The sequence below is a fragment of the Neoarius graeffei genome, chromosome 17 (assembly GCF_027579695.1).
Source record: "Neoarius graeffei isolate fNeoGra1 chromosome 17, fNeoGra1.pri, whole genome shotgun sequence".
Classification (NCBI taxonomy): domain Eukaryota; kingdom Metazoa; phylum Chordata; class Actinopteri; order Siluriformes; family Ariidae; genus Neoarius; species Neoarius graeffei.
The window spans coordinates 34,680,156-34,705,729 of NC_083585.1; the positions used below are offsets into that span (position 1 = coordinate 34,680,156).

At 38.7% G+C, this 25,574-nt stretch overlaps 1 protein-coding gene across 2 annotated transcripts in view; it reads left to right on the forward strand.

Moving 5' to 3' along the window:
• The first annotated feature begins 377 nt into the window (after positions 1-377).
• Positions 378-25,574, forward strand: part of LOC132901594 (solute carrier family 12 member 7-like) — a 46,563-nt gene continuing 21,366 nt past the window's right edge. For both annotated transcript variants that reach the window (XM_060944090.1, XM_060944091.1), the window contains exons 1-12: positions 378-639; positions 16,376-16,464; positions 17,380-17,511; positions 17,853-17,999; positions 18,182-18,236; positions 18,338-18,468; positions 20,177-20,391; positions 22,348-22,559; positions 22,682-22,873; positions 23,492-23,590; positions 23,735-23,792; positions 23,997-24,171. In XM_060944090.1, coding sequence (XP_060800073.1) covers positions 525-639; positions 16,376-16,464; positions 17,380-17,511; positions 17,853-17,999; positions 18,182-18,236; positions 18,338-18,468; positions 20,177-20,391; positions 22,348-22,559; positions 22,682-22,873; positions 23,492-23,590; positions 23,735-23,792; positions 23,997-24,171 — 1,620 coding nt within the window. In that variant the 5' untranslated portion in view covers positions 378-524. The remainder of the gene's footprint in view (positions 640-16,375; positions 16,465-17,379; positions 17,512-17,852; positions 18,000-18,181; positions 18,237-18,337; positions 18,469-20,176; positions 20,392-22,347; positions 22,560-22,681; positions 22,874-23,491; positions 23,591-23,734; positions 23,793-23,996; positions 24,172-25,574) is intronic.

Here is a 25,574-nt window from a genome sequence, read left to right on the forward strand (position 1 = left end):
ACAAATGGGAATGTGAGGTTTAAAATATAACAGACAGCTGGATTTGGAAGGTTTGTACTGTTGCCTCCCAATGTAAATTACAAGTTACTATACCATGAAGGAAATGTTAAATTTGAACACTGGGGTCAAGGGATGGAATGGAATGGAATGGAATGGAATGAATGAATGAATGAATGAAAAAGCTAAATGGAAGATTTTTGTTTTTGTCTGGCCATGCACACAATTTTCTATTCAACTATCCAACCATACACACATGTTCTACCACTAGGGGGATATCATGATAACTGAGTGTGAGCTGCTTGGAAGTTAGTTGCCAAGATGGATGGAAGTGGGAGGGAAGAGTTGGGTGGTGCTCCTTATTCAGTGCAAGAGATCACATGGGTTCTGAGCAGTAAGGGAGTGGGGGAAAGAACTTTTGTGACGAAACCTAGAAAGGAGTATGAGTGTGTGTGTAGGAGAGAGAGAGTTAGATACAAGGACAAGGTTGCTTTCACAGAGATAAGGAGCACCTGTTGTGAAGAAGAATGCCCACCAACTTCACAGTGGTGCCGGTAGAGGATTGTAATGCTTCCAGTTCAAACCATGATGGCAATAACCCAGATGAGGAGAGGCGAGAACTTTTGCTTGGACCTTCCTCGGGTGAGAATGATTTGGGAAATTTAAGCTCTGGGAGTGTGATAGCTGGTTCTCGACTGGCTCTTACATTCTGTGGATTTCTTCTTTATGTTGGACTGGCAAAGCCTCATAAAATATGCAGCCTTTATGTGCTTGCAGACCATAAACAAGCAGTGGTTTCCTGATCTTCCTTTGTTCATTTACCTGTTTTCCCCCCCTTATCACTCTTTCTCTCTTTCTCTGATCTGTGTGAAGTGACTTCTACCTACAAGATAATACATATAAAATAAGCATGAACCTCATCCTAGTCTAATTTCTGCTCTGAAAGGGAGGTTAGGTTTAATCTGGATCCAGTTACATGCTATTAAGTTGTAATTTTCTCCTCTTGGTTGTGATTATGTAGTTATGTATGTGTATGGCATTACAAATGGCGTTTGTACTTTTGTATATGTTTTTAACAGCCAAACTAATTGAAACAAATGTAATCATTGTAAACATTTAGATATTTCCAGAAACCCTTATTATTCATTGATGGTATTGAAGAATATTATTCACTAATTACTATGTAGTGAAACTAATAGAAGAGGCGTGGTGTTACAAGTGTGAGGAATGTAAAAGTTTAGACTGCTGGCAGATCCTGGGTTTAAGGGGTTAAAATTTGGTTTATATAGCCAGTTTTTCCACTTGTGGACTCTCTGTAATCTGCTGAAGCAAACAGTTACTACTAAGGTTTTATGATTACAGAAACTGAAAGCACTGATGAATGTGTCACAAACTGTATTTTTTTTTATTCTGTTATATGATTTATTATAGACTTGTTAATAACGGAATGGTGGTTCACTTAGAGATGATGGGTCAATATTTATCTCAATAACATATAATCATTGTTGGCTTAATGGCTAACTTGTGGAGGTACATTTTCACAAAACAGTGGAATGTAATGTTTTTTTTTGGTGTACAGTTTGAGAAGCAAGTAATTTGTGAACTCATAAATAACTTTACAGTGGATATCAGAAGATACATTTTTGAGAAGATTGTGTGTTCTATTTACTATTGTTTTGTATGTTGTTAGAATTGGCTTATTACAATGCCATATTTTTAAGAGTAGACATTTGCTTGAAGGAGAAGCAAAAAAGGTTAGAGAAGCAGCTTTGGGACCAAAAAGATCACCCGTTCGATTCCCTGGACCAGCAGGAATGTCTGAGGTGCCCTTGCGCAAGGCAAGGGCACTTACACTAACCCCCAATTACACTAACCCCCAAGTTACACTAACTTGCGCAAATCTCAGGCACTTACGCTAACCCCCAATGACTCCACAGGCTGCCCACTGTTGTGGGTATATCAGGGTCTTGTTGTATACCAGTCTGGAAAGGAGTGTCTGCTAAATGCCTGTAATGTAATACTTGTGGACTCATTGTGGATATACAGCAGGGTTTGTGCTGCAGCATTCATGGAACAGTGTTTAAATCATCTTTAAACCTGTAAGCTGAGGTAAAAGTAGAAATATAAACAAGTAAGATATATATTTGAAGAATATTAATGTCTGAGGTTTTCAACTGTGTCAAAAATCTCAATTAAATGAAAAACAAAAGCGAGATATTCTGACTGAAGCGTAAAAATATTTTTAGCATCGATTGACAGGGGCTCCAAATGATGTATGGAAAGATGTATGAAGATGTCTGTGAAGATTCTCAGTCATCCAGGTCATAGTAAACTGTGGGTGGTAAAAGAGAGCAACTGGACTTGCTTGAAGATTCTTGAAGACGTTTCACCTCTCATCCGAAAGGCTTCTTCAGTTCTGTCTGACAAGTAGGGAGTATCAGGTATTTATCCTCTCATGAATGAAAAGCAATCCTAAGGTGTCGTTGAGTCATCCTGTTGGTGTGGGTCACTGGGGGCTGGGTGTGAACGGCCTCGAGAGTCGTTGGGGTGATCAATGGATTGCTGGTTCTCTCTGTCCTCCTGTGAGTCACTCAGTGCGTTTACATGCACATCCAAATCGAGCTACTGTCGGTAATCGAGCTAAGGGTCCCAGCAGGGGTGCCAGAGAAATCCAATCCTACATGCACACAAGGAAATCGAGCTATTGTGTGAGGTACATTGTGCACCCGAGCCACAGGTGGCGCTACATGCCCCATCGTGTTGGTACACTTCCGGTTGTCGTCATGAAGAAGAGCTATTCAAGAGTATAAACAAAGTTATCAGTTCCGTGTTCGTTCGTTCTCCTTGTTCCTCCTGACCTCTTCTGCTGCTCGCTACTACTACTGTTGTCATGCCGACCGAGGCTGTTGTGTTTCCCGCTTGTGGTCTCGTCACTTGTCACTTCCGGAAGGGGCAGTGCTGAAGTAAGTAGCTCGACTACGTAGCTCGATAGGGTTTACATGCACTAAGTAGCTCGGCTACAATCGCATAATCTAGGTCGCGTAGCTCGATTACGAGAAATACGGTTCGGTTCGATTTCAGCCGAGCTAAGGTGTTTCCATGGCATTTAGAACTTCGATTTCAGTCGAGCTACGGCAGAAATTCGATTTTCTCTATGTGCATGTAAACGCACTGACTGAAAACAGCTGGGTTTTGGTGTGCATTCAGTTGTCTGGGAAGTGTGCCAAGGACTGCATTGTAGGTGGCTGATAAATGATGTCTTAGACCCCCACCTATGTTCAGTGCTGGCCGTTCCAGGTTGACAAAAATGGCTTCTTTAACTCCTTGCTCATACCAACGATCCTCTCTGGCTAAAATGCGTATGTTGCAATCCTGAAATGAGTGTCCTTTGTTGTTAAGATGAAGGTAGACAGCAGAGTCCTGGCCTGAGGAACTTGCTCTCCTGTGTTGAGCCATGCGCCTGTGAAGCAGTTGTTTTGTTTACCCAATATATGAGTCCGTGCATTCCTCACTGCACTGAATTGCATACACTACGTTGTCCTGTTTGTGTCTGGCTATTCTGTCCTTAGGGTGGACCAGTTTCTGCTTCAGGGTGTTACTGGGTCTGAAATGTACCGGAATGTTGTGTTTGTAGAAGATCCTCCTGAGTTTCTCAGATAGATCAGAAATGTAGGGAATGACAACGTTCTTGCGTTTGTTCCTGTTATCCTCCTTGTCCATTATGTTCCTTCTTCTGCTCTTGAAGAAGACCCAGTTGGGATATCCGCAGTTCTGAAGTGCTTTCTTGATGTGATTCTGCTCCTTCTCTTTTCCCTCTACCATTGTATGTATGAAGATGTATGAAAAACAGTTTGTGTAAACACAGGTTTTCCCATTTCATTATGCAGAACACACCAGTTATAACTGACTAACAGTCATTGTACTTTAGCAAAGCATTTGAATTCCTTTATTGTGTTTTGGACTATTGTGCTTGGTCCAATGACCAATCAAAAGTGATGGTTTGTCAAGTGCCCTTGAACAAACAATACCTGTGTCCCAGAAAACAATAGTTGTAGGCAGCACACCTCACCTGGCAGACCCTTAATATGTGAATGGGGAGGCTTTCAGCAAGCATTCCTTCATTGTACTTTCTCTCACACTGTAAAAAAAATCCCGTTGTTTTTACGGAAAAAAACTGGCAGCTGGAGTCACCAGAAAAAATCCGTAAAATATACAGCAAAACGGTAATTGCTTTTACAGCACAGCATGTACATTTTACAGTTTAAAGTAGCAAATATAACAGAAGTCCAGTGTTTTATATGCTGGATTTAACTGTAAAATGTACAAGCTGTACCGTAAAAGCAATTACCGTTTTGCTGTATATTTTACGGATTTTTTCTGGTGATACCAGCTGCCAGTTTTTTTCCGTAAAAACAACGGGATTTTTTTTACAGTGTGGTTTCAATGTTCTACTAGACAGATATTTTTTTGGGGGGGGGCTTTTTTCACCTTTATTGGATAGGACAGTGTAGAGACAGGAAATGCTGGAGAGAGACTGGGAAATGACCTTGGGTCAGAATCGAACCCGGGTCCCCAGATTCATGGTATGGCGCCTTAGTCGACTGAGCCACGACAGTGGCTGTTTTTGTATTTTTTTAACGGGGCAATTATGTAATTTTAACTATCACATTCTGTTTTAGTATTACAGTTTGTTTAAACTACAACAATTTGTAAATTCTACAAAAAAATATGATCAATTCAACATATTCTTACTGTTAAATTAACAGTGGTATTTGGTGAGGAGTTTTACAGTATATTGATGTAAATTACACACTGCTTCATTGCTTTTGTATTTACAGTTTTTTTATGTCATGATTTTACATAAATTCACTGTTAATTCTACGGACATTTTTTACAGTGCAGGTGTGAGAAACGTCTGCTGAAGTACAAGTGTGATTTGGATGAGTGCAGATTATAAACATCAAGCAGCACAATACCATAAATATGTAGGATGAGTACACATTAACACAACCGTCACAGAACTTTCATTATATTTTATAGTTGGGATCGGGTTCTTTCTTTATATCCATCCTTATTTTTATACCAAACCCACCTTGATTGTTTATTGCCAAAATGCTCCATTTTTATGTATATCAGACTCACTGTAAAATATAATAAGTTGACTTTACTTAAAAAAAATATGCAAAGTCGTTGCCTCAAAAAAAGTCATTTATGTTGATTTAGATAAATTAGATTGGGTTAACTTATTTTTTGTGAGTTTGCAGTACTCAAATTAACTTAGATTAGTTTGATTACATTAACTTATTTATTGTGAGTTTGCAGTACTCATCTTATATAATTTTGATTACATTAACTTATTTATTTTAAGTTTACAGTACTCAAATCAATGGCTTTCAGATATCTTTTTTCATAAATTTAACTTAATATTCATGAATTGTGAAAGCTTAATTCTCTAGTTTTACTCATCCTTCATATTGAGGCCAATTTAACTTTAATTTTCTTGACCAAAGAGTTTTGCGAAAGACAATAGGACACATGCTAATTTAATAAAAAAAAACAAACACACAATACAAGGTAATGAGCCCCCAAACAAAATGAATGGTGAACACATTGGATTTACTTTGCAATTAACATTTATTTTAAATGCTAAACAACGCATCATTTAAGGCTCTGGAAACATGTTCCACTTTTGTTAATCCTGGTGCATGTGCTGAAAAGACCGCGCGTAGATGGGGCAGGTCTGCGCATGTCTAAACACAACGCCCAAAGGACTCTGGGACAATAAATTATATTTTCTAATTTAACTGAAGTGGAGTACACTAAGTTAAGCGTGTTCTCCAACTTGAAATTAGCAGTTATTTATTTAATATTAGTGTTGACAACAGGTTGATGATTTCTAAGTTTGATTCACTAATCATTTCTAATTAATTTGAATATTTGCATTTACAGTGCTGTAGAACACAGTTCCAGTCAAAGTTGTGGTAGCGTTTCACAAACCTCAGGCACTTACACTTGAGGTTAACTGATAGAAAAGGCCTTTTTTTCTGGCAAACCTTCCAAATAATCTGTTGCCATGGTGGTGGTGTCTGATGGTGGTTTTGGAGACTTGGAAACCCCAAGATTTAACTTTTTCTTGTAATTCACCAACAGTGATCCTTGGGGATTTTTTTTTTTTGCCTCTTTCATCCTCCTCACTGTACGTGGGGGGAAAATAAACTTGGGCCCTCTTCCAGGTGAGTTTGTAACAGTTCCAGTTGGTGTTCACTTTTTTATTATTGCCCTCACAGTAGAAATTGACATTTTCAAGCGAGTAGTTATTTATTTTTTTATAACCATTCCCTGACTTCCAAATGTCAATACACTTCTCCCTCATTTGGTTTGTGTGTTCTTTCCCATGTTGATGGATGACTAAGGGAATTTGACCTCTTTGTCACTCATATTTATACCCCAGTTAATCAGGAAGTCATGAATTACAGCTTGAAAGTTCCTACACACTCCAATCAACTCAAAAATGTACAATTTAAATGGGGAACTTGCTTCAGTTACATTGTGTTCACTATAACTTCACCAAAAGATGGATTTTTTTCTCACCCTTTTTACTAATCTTTATAAGGGATGCCAATAATTGTGGAGGGCACTGTAAGCCTGGAGACATGAAGCAATAAAAATGTTGAATGCTATCATGAATGGTTTGTCATCTGTGAACATGCAACATATCCAGTCATCCATGATGACTTCTGGAGCTATTTTGCCCATCATTACTCATAATGATGATTTCATATGATTTCACAAGTGTACAGAAACACCCTGTGGACAGTTTTAACTTTGTTTATCATATCTGTGTCTTCTGTCAAGTGCACCAGCAAATTGGCCTAGTGGTTAGCATGTCTGCCTCTCGACTGGGAGATCGCGAGTTTTACTCGTGGTCAGGTCATACCAAAGGCCGTCATCAAAATGGTATCAAATTTAAGACATTGGTGCTAGCTTACCAGGCTCTCAAGGGGTTAGGTCCAGCATATCTCCATAGTCTGATCCACCCCTACACACCTGCCAGATCCCTATGCTCCGTGACTACTGGTCGCCTGGCCCCTCTTCTTCTCTGCTCCTGCCCAACCCGCTCAAGATTGCTGTCTGTCCTGGTTCCCCGTTAGTGGAATGACTGTCCCATTGAGGTCAGAACTGCTGACTCCCTGACCACCTTCAAGCGCAGACTGAAGACTCACCTCTTCAGGCTGCACCTCTCCCCTTCTTCCCTGCTCACTGTTACCCCTTTTCCACCAAATCAGTTCCAGGGCTGGTTCGGGGCCAGTGCTGGTGCTGGTTCACAACTCGTTCAACTTGCGAGCCAGCTGAGAACCAGTTTGCTTTTCCATCGCTCGCGGTGCTAAGGGAAGCCACGTCATTACGTCGCTGTATACGTCAGTTACGTCGTTGTATACGTCATTACATCGCTGTATACGTCAGTTACGTCGCTACGTTTGCATAAACCTTGGCGCGAATATCGAAGCAAAAACAATACGGAAGAAGCAGCAGCAGCAACAACAATAATAATATTAATGGATAACTTTGCGTTTGTACAGCTGCTGCTTCTTGTCGCTTAAAAATGGCGATCTTTCGCGGTCTTGTTATTGTTGTTGGTCTTAACAACTCCGCCCCCCCGCTGACATAAGCAGTTCTTTCCTCTGGCCCAGCAGAGAGTTGGTGCTAGCCTGGAACTGGTTTTTCTGGCCTCAGAGCCAGTTCTTTGTCAGTGGAAACAGAAAACCTGGTTCCAAACTAAGCACTGGCCCCGGACCAGCCCTGGAACTGCTTTGGTGGAAAAGGGGCATGTGTTACTGTGTTTCGGTCTAGACCAACTCAGGCTGTGTATGGTCTAGCCTAGGGTTAGACATTTGAGTTCTCTATTTAGTTGTACTTTATATGGTTGATTGGTTTCCTTGGCTGTTTGAATATTGGCATTTCAAAAGCTTATTACACTAGGTATTGCTGTCATTTGTTCAGTCGGCACTAGAACTTTCTTGTCTAGAAGTTCAGCACTTCGTGTACCTGACTTTTGCAGTTGTTGTACTACACTCTGGATAAGAGCATCTGCTAAATGCTGTGCAATGTAATGTAATGTACTGGTACCTACTGCCATCTGGCAAGGCATGCTGCAATGCAGATGCGAGTGGGGAGTCAAACTCTCACAGTTACCAGAGGACTGGCTCCCACTCTGTAACCCCAGCTATGTAATAGGTGAGAGGCTGAGGACTATAGAAATGGAGATTGGCGCTGCCCAATGCGCCTTAAGGGCTTGGTTAGTACTGGGACAGGAGACTGCCTGGGAAGACTAGGTCCTGGCACAGGATGGGACTTGACTGCCCAGGTTAGTTTTAATTTCAGTCTGAAACTGCACAACACAAACAAATAAAACAGCTGCAGGCAAGGCTTATGAAGACATGCAAAGAGAACATGATGGAATCATTAGAACCTTTAGTTCTTGTATTAATGGGGATGTTATTTTGTACCACCTACCTAAACATTGCTGCACACAAAGTACACCCATTCATGGCAATGGTGTTCCCTAATAGCAGTGGCCTCTTTCAGAAGGATAGCAGCACACTGCAAAAATTGTTCAGGAATAGCATGAGGAACATGACAAAAAGTTCAAGGTGTTGACCTGGCCTCCAAATTCCCCAGATCTCAATCTGATTGAGCATCTGTGGGATGTGCTGGACAAACAAGTGTGATCCATGGTGGCTCCACCTGGCAACTTATAGTCTTGATGCCAGACACCACAGCGGTCTTCTGGAGTCCATGCCTTGATGAGTCAGAGCTGTTTTGGCAGCACCGGGGGGACCAACACAATATTAGGCAGTTGGTTTTAATGCTATGGCTGATCAATATATATTCGAGTCTCATTACTTTAAGAATGAGCCAGTGGAAAATGTTTTGCTAAATTGTAGCTGATCCTTTATCACAAGTAATGCTTCATTGTTTTAACAAATATACTGAGACACTTATCTAGATGACATTGTCATTTTATTTAACTCATCAGTCAAAACAGATATCTCTATTCCTTTATTCCTGTTCCATTTTTTAGTTGGCTTAATGTGCTTAATTGTACGTGAAGAGTTTGGTTCCAAAATGCGATAAGCGCCATTTTCAAAGAAATCAAGTTGCCGCCAAAAGAAGTTTGGCAGTTGATCGCTATTCAGAGTTCCAAAACTTTTTTTAATGCAAAATGTGATACCTGTCACATTTCTCTGCATTGTATAACCCCTTTCTTTCCAAAATGTGACAAACTCCACTTCTGATTTTCCAAAAAAATGCGTTATCTCCTGCTCAACCAATCACAGTGCACCATTCAAATGCGGAAACAATAATGGCAGCTCCCACTGATTGTTAACATGGCAAAAAAAACCTGTCTTTAGTGAGACTTTTAATGAAATAAATGGATAACTTTGATGGAATCAAACATTTCTTATCTGAATGCTTGATATTATTATTCCAGTGGAGAATGTGGTCCAACATTATTTTCCACTTTGAGTGCACCTGATTCCTGCTGGGATCTAGACATGCCACTTATATATATTTAGGCACTGCCTAAAAGCGGAACTCCTGATGAGTGTAAAATGTGTTAGTAACTAATCCCATCTTGTTTTTCAAAAATCAAATTAAAAATCAGCACTGGATTAAAAAAAACCCCCATCTATCTAATTAAAGAAAGAAATTTTGTTGTCCGGTGGTCAAGTGTTTATGAGACATGTTGCCGTGCTCTTACGATCGTGTTCCCTGTGGTCTCAAAAGCCATCAAAAATCAGGTCGATGCTTTACCACATTATATTAACTATGGAGGTCTGCTCCACTATGAATTGAACTGTACATGCTGTACAAGGTGTCTAAACTTCTAAATTTATTGTTCAGAATAAAAAGTTTGTCCTTTTAAAAAAAAAAAGTTTCCATGTAAACATCTGACTGGGTCTGTTAACATTCTTCAGAGATTTGTATGTAAAATAGATTAGGCCTTGTAGATGACAAGATGAATGTAATTTGAGAAAATCTGTGGTCCAATATAAGAGATGGTCTCAGTTCAGAGGCTGTCATATGTGTAGATCAACTTTACTTCTTGTTTCTAGTTATATTTCTCACACACACACACACACACACACACACACACACACACACACACACACACACAAAATAAGTTTTATCCCCCGCTGGTCAAAAGGCCCGAAGGGGGATTATGTCATGGCAATGTCCGTCCGTCTGTCTGTCCATCCCGGGAAGGGTACTCACCTTCTGAAATCAACTGCTCTCACAATTTTTGGAGGAATTTCATGAAACTTGGTAGGATTCTTTGCTATATGTCAGTAATACGCATATTATAATTTCGTTCAATTCAGTCGCATTTTATCTGAGTTATGGCATAGTTGCCAGTGGGGGATATTGTGCTCTCAGAGCACTCTTGTTATTGATGTAATGGATTTTTCACATTTTGGGAAAAAAATGTCATAAAATAATCAGGTTTTTTAAAAAAATAAAATTTAACAGTCAAAATCTAGATTTGCATTTTTAATATTATTACAACCTCATAGTGTTACATTAAAGTTTCTAACAGAAAATAGTGGTTTTCATGATGCCATTTTTTTGGGGGGGGGGGAAGAAAATAACTTTTTTTTTTTCCTGAAGTTTATCACAGTGGATTTATTGTATTTTGGAACCAAACTCTTCACATGGAGGTTGCCTTCACAACACGGTCAAAGATTCACTGCTTTGGTTTATTCACTTATTTGTGACAGTGGCTTTCTGATAGGCAGAAACATATAAAGAGAAAGAAGATCTGAGAATTCCAATAAACTATGGGAGGTGAGGAAAACATGAGTCCATCTAACAGCAGGCTAAGAGACTTGACAAGACTCGACATGAAGGAATAAAATGGAGTAAAAAATAATAGGTGGCTGCACAAGACATATAATGAGATGAAGGCTAGCACTGTGCTGACTAAAGCAGATGGTTAGATCGAGCAGAAGCTTCTGTCAGCCTTATGAGCTCTCATTCTGTTGACTGGAAGACTGTTCAGAGGGATTTGCCGTGAAAGTTAAGCTCTGAGATACAGTGCAGTAGAGTACAGAGCAGTGCTATGGGAGAAACTTGGCTATGAGAAGATTGTACTAAATAGAGTTAAAGCAGTCCAGAAAGATCACAAGATACATCTGATCACAGGACATTTCTCGATATGGATTATGGCGAAGGGTTAAGACCAAAACAATTAGGTGAGTTTACTTTTATGACCAGATCTGCCATTGTCTTAGCCAATAAGATTTTTTTTTGTCATATATGACCCTGCATCTGGAGTTAGTTATAAGTACATATTATACAGCTATAAATGTTCATTCGCTTTAATTATATGTACAACCCCAATTCCAAAAAAGTTGTGACACTGTTTAAACTGTAAATAAAAACAGAATGTGATCATTTACAAACCACAGAAACCCTATATTTCATTGTAAATGGTACAAAGACAACATATCAAATGTTGAAACTGAGAAATTTTACTGTTTTTTGAAAAATATATGCTCATTTTGAATTGGATGTCAGCAACACATTTCAAAAAAGTTGGGACAGGGGCATGTTTATCACTGTGTTGCATCACCTCTACTTTTAACAACACTCTGTAAACATTTGGAAACTGAGGAGACCAATTGCTGTAGTTTTGAAAGAGAAATGTTGCCCCATTCTTGCCTGATATACAATTTCAGTTGCTCAACAGTTTGGGATCTCCTTTATTGTATTTTGCACAGCATATTGCTCTGAAACGTGTATATATCATTCAGCATTAATGCTGCCTTCCCAGATGTACAAGCTATTCATGCCATGTGCACTAATGCATCCTCATACCATCACAGATGCTGGCTTTTGAACTGTGCACTGATAACAAGTTGGATGATCCCGCTCCTCTTTAGCCTGGAGGACGTGGTGTCCATGATTTCTAAAAAGAATTTATGCTTTTGATTCATCAGACCTCGGGACAGTTTTCCACTTCGCCTCAGTCCATCGTAAAACAGCTCAGCCCCAGAGAAAGTGGCGGTGTTTCTGGATATTGTTTATATCTGGTTTTAACTTGCGTTTGTGGCTGCAGTAATGAACTGTTTTCACAGACAATGGTTTTCTGAAGTGTTCCTGAGCCCGTACAGTGATTTCCACTACAGACACGTGTCTGCTTTTAATGCAGTGTCGCTTGAGGGCCTGAAGAGCACAGGCATCCAGTGTTGGTTTTCGGCCTTGTCTCTTGCGTGCAGAGATTTCTCCAGGTTCTCTGAATCTTTTAATGGTATTATGTACCATAGATGACATGATCCCCAAATTCTTTGCAATTTTACATTGAGGAATGTTCTTCTTAAATTGTTGCACTGTTTGTCCACACAGTCTTTCATAGAGCAGTGAACCCCTCCCCATCTTTACTTCTGAGAGACTCCGCCTCTCTGGGATGCTCTTTTTATACCCAATCATATTTTCAGTCTTTTGTTGCCCCGTCCCAACTTTTCTGAAACGTGTTGCTGGTATCACATTCAAAATGAGCATATATTTTTCGAAAAGCAATAAAATTTCTCAGTTTCAACATTTGATATGTTGTCTTTGTATTATTTTCAATGAAATATAGGGTATCCATGATTTGCAGATTATTACATTCTGTTTTTATTTGCAGTTTACACAGCGTCCCAACTTTTTTGGAATTGGGGTTGTAATTCATTTAATTATTTGTTCATAAAATCTCTTCTCTCTCTCTCTCTCTGCACATTATTAGCATTTCTCTTGTGTATCTTCATGAACCCCTTTGCCTTCAGTTATACACAGGTGCAGTACACAGCTTACACTTATGTTGTGATGGATTAAGGGGATATTAATAGCTACCTTAGTCATGTAGTGACATGCACGATAATGCTAAAACCTGCTTTAGTGTTGCCAGAGCATGATTTTGTTTTATGAAGTTAGGAATCCAAAAACTATATCTAGTTTTAGAGAACAAAACTGTGCAAATAAATTGTGAAATTGATACCTTTCTTTGGTCTGCATACTATAACCCCTGTGATGATAATATAATAATTAACTTCATTTGTACAGCACCTTCCATTAAGTGCAGCACAAAGTGATTTACATGGATTAATTAAAAAAAGACTTGTAATAAAATCTGGAAAGAAATGCAACATAACAGATATGAGATGCATTGATTCAGCAGGGCTATGCTGAAGGGAATATTAATGCATGAGAGACATGGATTAAAAGAGGAAGGGGTCCCACAGAGACTGTACTGGACCCAGAATTCTGTGCTACATCTCTGAGCATAATGCAGCTATTTAAACTAACATATTGATGTTGAACGTACATGATAGGTGAGGGCTGGATAGTGGCTCCTTTGCCATTTTGAGGAGCACTATGGCTAAAAAGAGCGCTCAGATATCAGATGTGCTATTTTTCGTTGTGGTGACTTTTTATGAACACCTGATAAGACCAATATTTTGTGTTGTTAAAACTGAGTAAGTAACTGATACTTTAAGTATTGTGTAGTTTCCTGTCAGGTGGTGGTGGTAAGGTCCACTTGATTTATCATTTACTTCACACACAGTACTGTGCAAAGGTCTTAGGCACATGTAAAGGAACACTAGACCAGGGGTTTTCAAAGTGTGGGAGAGTCAGCCCCCCCTCGGAGAGCAAATAAACAACAGCCCCTCCTTTACACTTTTTGTTGTTGCTATACTTAATGTTCCATTCGTATTTTTAAAAAAATGGTTGTTGTACACATTTTTATTTTTTTATTTTTCACATTTTAAACATCTGTGCTTTTTAAAACATCTTGTTTTACACATTTTAAACATCTCATAGCATCGTTAGCTAGCACCTCTTGGCAGACAACACACTGTGGCAGTGGAGCATCTTCAGATCCAGTCCATGAAAATCCAAACTTTAAATCAGGGGTGTCAAACCTAATCCATAAAGGGCCTTGTGGCTGCAGGTTTTCATTCCAGCCATGCAGCAGCACACCTGACTTGGCTCATTCAATCAACTGAACTGTCTTCACACAGTCAAATACTTGCAGCCACACCCACCCTTGATTAAAGGGTGGGTGTGTCAGTTGATTGAATGAGCCAAATCAGGGTGCTGCTGCATGGCTGGAATGAAAACCTGCAGCCACACGGCCCTTTATGGATCAGGTTTGACACCCCTGCTTTAAATAATCGTGGTCATACTTCCTTCTTTTTCCAGCCCCCCAGGATTCCGCGGGCCTTTTTTGTGATTGTTGCGGGCTAAAATGTCTGATGTTGCGGGGGGTTTTTCCAAAAAAATTGCGATGAAAGTTGCGGTGTTTTTTAGGTTTTTGTTGCGATTACATTGCGGGAGGAAGTGAAAGCTGCGAGAAATTGTTGCGATTTTCTCTTTTTGTGATTAAAATTGAGTGATATGTTAAATATTAAGTTATTACTGAAAAACTATTGATTAAAAAACAAAGACACTGAGAAATGGTCCTATAAACAACTTTACCAATATAAAAGATTACCAGGACTACAAAAATGCAGAAAAATAGGCTTTACTTATCCAGATGCTCCTGTTGGTTCAAAAGTTAAAGTGCAGAGAACCTCACAGCACAACATGAAGTTACCTTAAAATATAATATAAATGCTGCAGCTTTCATGTAAGAAAAAAAACTATTAATACTAGTGCTGTGTGCAGGCAGTCTCTCCTGAAGACTAAATTAAACAATAATTATAAACTAATAAAATAAATGGATCAGGCTTCATAGAAGAAAAAAAAACAATTTGAACAGAATCTCACAGTATGATGCTGAAGCTGCCTAAACAATGGAAAATAAAATACCATTTTGGCAAAAATGTTGGCATCCATTACTTTCTTGTATTAAGCAAAAAAAAAAAATAAAGTGCACACAGTCCTTCACTGTAAACATAACACACTTTCAGTAACAGAATTTAAGCCTATATAAACACTGACTCGCACATCATGCAATGTTGCCAGATACTGCTGACGTTTTCCAGCCCAAAATATGTTCAAAATCTGCCAAAATGCACTTAAAACCAATCTGGCAACACTGCGCGCATGCTGCTTCTCTTGAACGTAAACACGGAAGTAAGGCGGAAGGTAGTTTGTCGACGTCACTTCAAGACGACGCCAACGATTGGTCAAATTTGCGGGAAAGTTGCGGTGATTGGATATAATTGTAACACCGCCCTGAATTCGCGGGGATTGGTTGAATTTGCAAATCGCAACATCCTGGAGGCTCTGGGTTTTTTTGCTTGGCCCAAACTCTGTCTCCTCACTCACTGTAGCTTTAGGTACTAAAAATTGATCCATTTTGTCTCTGGTAAAGGCTCCTCACGTTGCGCCCCCCCTGAAGAACTCTGGCGCCCCCCAGGGGGGGCGCGCCCCACACTTTGAAAAGCCCTGCACTAGACCAAACATGGCTTAAAAATAATGAAATGCTATAAACAGTAGTAAGCCATAATAAATGAAACAAAGCCAATATTTGGTGTGAGACGACCCTTTGTTAAAAAAACAACAACAACAACAGTAGTCTCAGGTACAATGAGGGCAGTTTGATAAGGAAATGAGCTGTAGGTTTTACTGAGCATCTTACAGAAGCAGCCCCAGTTCTTCTGGACACTTTGACTGTCACACTTGCTTCTTAATTTTGCACCAAAACCCAGCCGCCTTCATTATGTTTTCTTTTTTAATCTGAAAAAGTGCTCTCTTATGTATTATGCTGCTCAGATACAAACATTTTTTTTTCTCTAACATTTAATTTTGTGCTGGAAAACAAACATTTGGTACTCAAAAATGTTTTTGTACTGACTCAATAATGTACAAGTCATAAAATAGAAATCTATAATAAAGTTTGTATGGAAAAACATAGGGTGTCTAAGACTTTTGCACAGTACTGTATTTCTGCGAATTCAGCACATACACACTTTCCCATACTAATCTTTTTCCATCAGCAGAAAAAGACTGGTTTGCTCTCTGTGCTTTGGTTTTCTGTACTTGTCTAAATTGTGCACCGAGTAGAGCAGATGCACATGCCAAGTTTTTATCCCAGAGTTCTACAGCGTTCTGTCATTATTATAAGCTAAATCCTCAGATTATAGCTGTCATATTGAAAATAAATTTCAGTTTCTGTAAATCAGAGAATATACATTTTCACTTCAACAGTTGTGTAATTTTGAATTAAGGTTACATTATAGCTTCTACAATTGTACAATATGCTGATTTGTTGCTGTGCATTAATGTAGTTAATGTATCAGGACATAAAATCTGTATATTATAGGACTGTGTAGAGTAAACAAAACAAAATCTTGCTCACAGTTTAATATACAGTTTGTGTGTCTAACAGGTAATGAAACCTCTGGCGAGGATAGTCCCTTCCTTATTGTTCCTGAATATGACAGGAGCTGTGATGGGAAAAACATGGCACTCTTCGAGGTACAGTTAAATTATTTTAAGATCTTATGAAACATAAATACTAATTCCCAAAATATGGATTCCCAAATAACTGCAAAAGACAACACTCCTTTCTCTGTGTGATTTAAAGCTATTTCAATTTCATAAAATCGGTGAAATTTAGTTCCTTCTGAAATTTGGTCATTGTGAAAATGAAATCGCTCGCTTCACGCAGTCAAGCAGACATGTGGTGTGCGCATGCGCAGGTTTACCTTCTTCTTTTCCTTCTTCTTTACGGCAGCTGGCATCCAGTGTTGCATTACTGCCATCTACAGGTTTACCTTGACCATGCACTGACAGTTACATCATTCTGTCACTAAACGAACGGCTGATCTCACCGAGGTGCTCGCTGACCACCAATATTTATTAGTTTGGTCCTGCGTTTTCTTTCCTTCGTAATATAATGTCTTTCCCTCTCATTTTCCATGACTATAGTCAATCTTTCATGTTTCGTTCGCGTCCTCCATTTTCTTCTCCTGTTTCAAATTTGTATCCCACAATGCCTTGCATGAACGGGGAAAGCCCACCACGTGATGCATGACGTAGTATCTTGAATTGGGTCATGGTGAAGCAGGAAAAAATAGCAGAGAATTTAGGGCCATGTGGCCCTAAATTCATTAATTGTTCTGTTTAAAAAAAAAACCTAATCAAATTGGAAGTCTGTGATTTGAATTCAGTAGCTTTCAGTCCACTAAACAAAAATAATTGAGTGTCGGGGAAAATTATTTTTATGACCTACACTTGAAAAATCTCCAAGGCAGTCTACCTTTAATTTTTGTACAAGCTGCCCAAGGCCTTTGCTCACATTTTAGCATGGCAAACTGAGTATAAATTACAAAAACATGAATTAATTGTTTTAGCATTTTTGTTTTTAACACCTCCTTTTGTTACACACAGGAAGAAATGGACAGTACTCCAATGGTGTCGTCCCTCCTCAACAAGCTGGCCAATTACACCAACCTGACTCAGGGACTTGTGGATCATGAGAAAGCTGAGAGTGAGGATGGCGTTAAGAGGGTTGCTGTCAAGGTCAGTCTCATACCACCTGAGTTATGGCATGTTGATGATGTTTTACTAATAAACACTGTCAACTACAGTAGATTTTACAGTAGTTTTATTTGATGCTCCTTAAGCTTATTTCACAAAAAATCTTTTAAAATGGATCCAAGGCAAAGGAATGTGGTAAAATGTGCTTGTTAACCAAATAAACAGTGATTCTTTCTAAGTTGTCACACTAGAGTGACATACTTCAGAATATTTGACAAAAGCCTAGTCCACTCAGTGTTTCTAGTTCATAACCAAAATACCCAAAATGGCGCTTCCTCAGCTGAGAATTTGGAATCTGATTCCCTGTAGCTTTGTGTTGTCAGGGTCCTCAGATGGGCACATTTATTGGTGTGTACCTGCCCTGTGTGCAAAACATCTTGGGTGTGATTTTGTTTCTGCGCCTCCCCTGGATCGTAGGCACAGCTGGAATTTTAGGCTCCTTTGCCATCGTCTTCATGTGCTGTGCTTGTGTGAGTACTAAAACTAAACCTCACCTATCTAGTACACCTTTAAATCTATAAAAACCTCATTTTAAATTTAAACTTAACCAACAAGCTACTCTGACAAATTTCCATTTTAGGTACATTTGAATCTTTAATAAATCTTATATTATTTATTTGAACAGTTTAATAGTCTGTGCTTTTCCCTGCAGACTTTGCTGACAGCAATATCTATGAGTGCCATAGCAACGAATGGAATGGTGCCAGGTATGACAGGCAACAGAAATTTTACTAGCTTTATTTTCATTTTAATTTAGTATTCATGAATAGATATCATAAAATTCTTAGGTGTCCTATTTCTTTTTCAGCTGGTGGCTCGTATTATATGATCTCCAGGGCACTGGGTCCAGAGTTTGGAGGTGCTGTTGGGTTATGCTTCTACCTTGGTACAACATTTGCTGGATCCATGTACATACTAGGCACCATAGAGATCCTTTTGGTGGGTATTTCTTTAGGTGCTGGGCAAAACCTTGCACATATACACTGATTAGTTATAACATTATGACCACTGACAAGTGAACTGAATAACATTGATTATTTCATTACAATGGCACCTGTCAAGGGGTGGGATATATTAGGCAGCAAGAGAACAGTCAGTCGTTGAAGTTGATGTGTTGGAAGCAGGAAAAATGGGCAAGCGTAAGGATCTGAGTGACTTTGACAAGGGCCAAATTGTGATGGCTACATGACTGGGTCTGAGCATCTCCAAAATGGCACATCTTGTGGGGTGTTCCCGGTATGCAGTGGTTAGTACCTACCAAAAGTGGTTCAAGGAAGGACAACCGGTGAACCGGTGACAGAGTCATTGATTTGCATGAGGCATGAAGGCTAGCCCTTATGGTTCAATCCCACAGAAGAGCTACTGTAGCACAAACTGCTGAAAAAGTTAATGCTGACACCTTTCTGTTTTAGCCAGCATTAACTGTATCAAAATACCCAGGCCTTTAAAGGTGTTTCTGTGGACCTTTGTTAATGATTAACCTGGAAGAGAAGAGCAGGGAGGATTAAGAATCGAGTGGCTGTGGTTTGTTTACACTTGATACTAAAACTTGTAGCATCCCGGTAATCATCGCAAAGATGCGTACAAAAATGCCTACTTACCCGGGCATAAATGATACAGGATTTATCTTGATCCCCAGCTCTTTAATCCAGACACATATATTTAAAAAAAAAAAAACATTGTACACCTCCCTGCTCTTCCAGGTTTTCATCTATTTGTCCGTGTAGAACGATGTCTGCAGCACCAGGTAGTTTGAGATGTCGGGGAACTCAATGGATGGCTAATTTGCCAACTTGTAGGAAAAATCCTTCTTCGTGTAAGGATCTATCACGTTGCAAAGAGCAACTTTCTAAAGATCTCTTGACTGTGCATTGGCCTCTAAACTGTGAAAATAGTCCGACGGTTTCACTAGCACTTTGCATAACGGTGGCCAAATTGGTTCGCTTGACCACCACTTCATTCACCATAACTAAACTCACAAGCAAAAGTCATGTGACCAAATAAAACCTATTACAACCTTATTTGTATTAATGTATTGCATTCAGATATTGCAGTAACAATATGACCTCTGAATTGCCCTGCAGCTGGCACTACTGTTAGAGCTACTGTTATAGAAAATTAATCAAGACCCACTGTCCAGTCAGAATCAAGAATTCAGTTATGCTGTGGTATAAATAAAGTGGTTATAGCTAACTTTGTCTTTATAGTTGATTTGTTGGGTATCCTGTTTGAGGTAGCAAGCTAGCTATATTGAATGCCCAAAGTCCACAATGGAGTGCTGTGATTATTTTTCCTGAAGTGCTTTATTCTTCTTATATCACAGCAATTTACCAAATATTAAAGTATTTCGTTTATTAAAGAGTAACATAATGCACTTTTTATGCAATTATAGTGATAAATTATGCAAAATGTCTGTGAAACAAGTTGGTTCCTTTTATCCCTTACATTCCAGCAGCTAAAACCAGTTAATTCCTCCCCAGTTGAAGAGTCCTTCCATAAGTGTTCAATAATGTTTTGCAATTTTCTTTGTTAAGAAAACAATGTATTAGATCAAGCATCTTTCGTAATCACATTTGATAGATATCACAGATAGATATCACAGTACATACCGTATGTTATCTTCTCATCTGTTGTGTCTCATGTATAGATGTACATAGTGCCAAATGGAGCTTTGTTTAAGGACTCGCTGAATAACATGCGGGTGTATGGAACGTGCTGCTTGACCCTCATGGCTCTGATGGTATTTGTTGGGGTCAGGTATGTGAATAAACTGGCACTGGTCTTTCTTTCCTGTGTGATTCTGTCCATTATGGCCATCTACGCTGGAGTAATCAGAACTGTCATCAGCCCTCCAGATTTAGAGTGAGTACACCTCAATTTGATCTCATGAACTTTTTAATATAAACCACATGACACGAGGGGTGTCAGCCCTGTGATGACCTGGCGACTTGTCCAGGGTGTACCCCGCCTTTCGCCCATAGTCAGCTGGGATAGGCTCCAGCTTGCCTGCGACCCTGTAGAAGGATAAAGCGGCTAGAGATAATGAGATGAGATGAGATGACACGAGGAATGAATAATGCTGAGTGAATAAAAGTTTTGATAAACTTTGAGTCCACATTTAAAAATATTCCAGATAATGCACACTAATGTAATCCTGACATAGTGCAAGACTATACACTCACTGGCCACTTTAATAGGAACTTGTTCTTGATTCTAAGATCTCTGTTCTTGGCTGGCAGGAGTGGAACTCAATGTGGTCTTCTGCTGTTGCATGCTGAGATGCTTTTCTGCTCACCACGATTGTAAAGAGTTGTTATCGGTTGCTATATCCTTCCTGTCAGCTCAAACCAAGCTGGCTATTTTCCTCTCACCTCTCTTATCAACAGGGTGTTTCCACCCACAGAACTGTCGCTCACTCAGTGTTTGTTTTTCACACCATTCCGTGTAAACTCCAGATACTGTTGTGTGTGAAAACCCCAGGAGATCAGCAGTTTCTGAAATACTCAAACTAGTCCATCTGGCTCAAACCAACACCCATGCCACAGTCAAAGTCACACTTTGAGATCACAAATTTTTCCCATTCTGATGTTTGAAGTGAACATTAACTGAAGCTCTTGATTTGTATCTGCATGATTTGATGCATTGTGCTGCTGTCAAGGGATCGGCTGATTAGAGAACTGCATAAAAAAGCAGGTGAATGGGTGTATCTAATAAAGTGGCCGGTGAGTGTATAGGACACTTGGTGAAAGTCAACACCTTATATTTCTAGTGTGTGGTTACATTCTTAAGCTTTATCAGTCCAGTAGATTAAATAAATCAAAATTTAAATTTATGGGGGTATAATGTGGCCAAATTTAAAATTGCATTAGCATGCATGTCAAGCCATTATCTTCAGAATCAATATTTTCATCAGACTGTATTTTTCAAAACTTTTTTTAAACCAAACATCCTTGTACCAATGACCAATAGCTTAAAGTGCATATCATGGGTAAATTCAGGAGCAAGATCAATGTAATTCTCCTACTTTATATTAAACTTTGGTCAAATATCTGTAACATTTTGCATTCTCTGCAATTTTTTTTACCTTGCGCAATACCAGAAAAATTCAGTTGAAATCAAGCCATTTGAGGCGAATTGGTCCGCCTCTGAAAAAACTTGGCATTTGAATTTCCCGACAAACATTGATTTTCATGATGTCATCTGCGGGACGCCTCCCTCTGAATCCTACATCAGCGCTGGTTTGTTTATGAGAAAACGACCTGGTGGTTTTCTGCAAATTTCTTCAACGTTATCGCGTAATTATTGAAATGGTTAACAGATGTATTGTAGGAGGGTGTAGCAACACCAATCATGATGGGATTAGTACTCATTGTTTTCCAAAAGACTGGACAATGAGAGAGAAATGGGAGCGCTTGGTCTACACAGGCTGTGCAGTGAAACCGTCCAAAGCTCGCGCAGCCTGCTGGCACTTCCGCAGATAACGTCACGAATCTAGCTCCAGACTCCCTTGGGATTTTTCCAGATGCGTTTTATTTTATTTTTTTCTGCTGTAGACAGATGGCCTTGTGCAAAATTATCCTTCTGGAGGAATGTGTAAGGGACATACTTTCATATTAAAAAAAAAACACGAAATTGGTCCAGAATATGCACTTTAAGTGCCATTTATTATAAATGTCAAATTATGGAAATTTACATTTATTGATTTTTCTGACATTATATTTTACATTATATTGCATACATTTTGTACCGTCTGTATTTGTTTGTTTTTGTCCAGTTACAAACTAAATATTAATGGACTGTTCCTATTATTATCATTAGAATCTGTGTGCTGGGTAACCGCACACTAAAAAATATCGAATTTGACAAATGCATGAAGACAGAAGTGATGAACAACATAACCTCTACAACAGACCTGTGGAAGCTGTTCTGTCATTCACCTTTCCTCAACGCAACATGTGATGAATACTTCACCTACAATAATTTAACCGAGATCCGAGGCATCCCAGGCCTGCTAAGTGGAGTAATCACAGGTGACTTCACATAACATTACATGCTTAAGTATGATTGCTTGTGTTATGTGTAACCAAATGTAAAGTTTTACAACTTTCAATTTATTATATTTTACACCATTTGAATTATTTTTGCCTTCCAGATAATTTATGGGGAGATTATGGCTCCAGAGGGATGATGGTAGAGAAGAGAAACCAGGTGTTAGCTCCAGCAGAGAATAGCAGAGACTATCAGGGTACATCGAGGAATATCAGCGACGACTTGCCATATGTCTACAATGACATCACCACTTTCTTCACAATGATGGTGGGCATCTACTTCCCCTCAGTCACTGGTGAGACAGCAGAGGCCCATTTCTCATCATCGCTTCATGATTTTAGTGGAAAAAGTTGAAACCATATTCATCTGCTTATTGCCGTCTTTATTAACATTATACTCCTTAACATATGTTATCAATACATGACAAATTTATCACTTTAGTTGATTTTTATGATTATTAATTAAAATGCATTTATAAACGATTGCTTATGACAAAGCTTATGTGCCTAGTTTTACTAGCTTCTCTAACAATAATGAGCAACATTTTGAATAAAAATTCTTGTAATTCTATAAATGGAGGCATTCAAGGACATTTTTATTGGTTTTAATGATTCTCACCTTCTGGCACAGATGTAAGAAATAAAGTTTCTCATAATTATTGATAATACCTCTGAAGAATTTGGTGAGTGTTGCCTAAATGTTTGTCATAAAAATGAACTAAAGATAAAACATGGAGGTCATTTGCTAGATTTTAAATGTAATACACATTAGATGGGTATCATAATAAACTTTGCAGTCATGCTTTTTAGGATCTAGTCGAGTAGAGATCATGCCTGCGGGTGAGTAATGAAGTGTACTGAAATTTCTTGATCACGATTCAGCAGTGAACACTATGCTTGTTATGTTCTTGAAGGGATCATGGCGGGATCGAATCGGTCTGGAGATCTGAGGGATGCTCAGAGGTCTATCCCCATTGGCACCATTATGGCCATTATTACCACTTCCATCATCTGTATCCTTCTGTAGAGTCAGATCACCTATCAAGCCAGACTCCATGGTTTAGGGTTAAATTCTTTGTACGTGTAATTGCAAGAAAAAAAAAGCTCTTCAAATGCCTTTCTGTGAAGTTTAGCAGAACCTTATCTGCAGCATTTAGATATCTCTTGTGTGGTTTTGTTTGGGGCCTGCATGGAGGGAGTGTTATTGAGAGATAAGTAAGTCTTATTTTGGTTATTAATTGTTAACCATACTACACTGTTTTTTGCAAGCTTGTAACTTTCTACTAGTTGACTAAAAGTGTGTGTGTATATATATATATATATATATATATATATATTGTTAAAAAAAAAAGAAAACTGTGAAGCTCTCTGCTGGCCTCTGCTGAAATTACTGAAAACAATGACGTCCTGTGTAAACAGGTTTGGGCTCTCTGTGAAAGGAAGCCCAGTGATCGGCACTCTGGCTTGGCCTTCACCTTGGGTGATTGTGATTGGCTCCTTCTTTTCTTGCTGTGGCGCAGGACTACAGAGCCTGATTGGTGCCCCCAGGCTTCTGCATGCCATTGCACATGATGGAATCATTCCCTTCCTACAGGTTGCCTTTATTTTTATAGATGAATACTTAGGTTTGCCAACCTTGGCAGATTAGCCTTTTAATAAATGCTCACAGATGTTTGAACATGTGGATTTTTTTCTTGATAAGAGACACAATTTCCAAAATAGTTCATCACCTCCTCACTTACTCTCACTATGTTTAATGAAAATGTATCACTGTAGTCTGCCATTTTAAGTGAAATATGTAAACTGTACACAAGAAAATACAGGAGTGTTAAATGGGATTTTAGGATTAAATGCACAAGTAATAACTGCCTGATGGGTTTAGTAGTCATTTAGCTTGGATTTACCCAGAAACTAATACATCGATGAAGATCCTCTTCCCATACCCAACATTGACTGCAATTATTATTATTTTTTTCATTCATTTTATTTATTTATTTATTTATTTGAAAAGCAGTTTAAAAACATGGTTTGCGTAAATAGTTCTTTCAACAAGTCCTAATAATGCTCATTTTACACACACACACACACACACACACACACACACACACACACACACACACACACACACACACAATATATATATATATAAGATGATAACAATAATACATCATTGAGACGTTTAAAGCTGTGTTTGGCAGTTTCCTGTGGTATGATTGTATGATATAGGATTTGGCTTTAAATAACATGTTTTGCATTTAATGGGTGTACATTTTAATTTAATTAATTTATACATAAGTTTAATATAGTATGAAATGGCCAAACACTTAGTCTAGAAATTAAAAACAAATTGTGAGAAATTAGTCACACTGATTGGCAGCCCTCGTTAACCGATAACACCATGTAATATTTAACAATTATTCCACGAAATCAAGTCGTACGTGAGCTGATAGCCGACGAGGCGTGTAGTGTCGAGTTGACTATAAGCCGTGTACGACGAGATTGAGTGGAATAACTGTTTTATCCTATTCACATTCACTGGATTTTGAGAAACAGAGCATTTTTATTTTTCGCAAATTCGATAAATAAAAACTTTATACAAAACGTCCGACAAAATCATTTCTGCTTAGAATGTAAACAAACCCGCAAAATGACAGTAGCAATTTGTGAAAAATGCTATAATAATAATAATTCTTGAAAAATAAAAAAGATGCACTCTTACCATCAAATACTTTTATTCCTTTTTTTTTTGTATTTTTTGGGGTTTTGTTTTCGAATAGAGTTTTTATTTCATCCTCGGTTGGTTCAGCAACACGCTCCGCCATTTTGTTTTTCTCTACTCATGGTATATGAGCTGATAGCCTTGTAGTAGAGTAACCAATCAGAGCGCACAATTGTTCATATCCAGTGAATGTGATTAGAATACTATATATTTGGACACTAAGTCATTCAGAGTATTCACATTATTCACATACATTGATGGAGTCATAATAAATTATG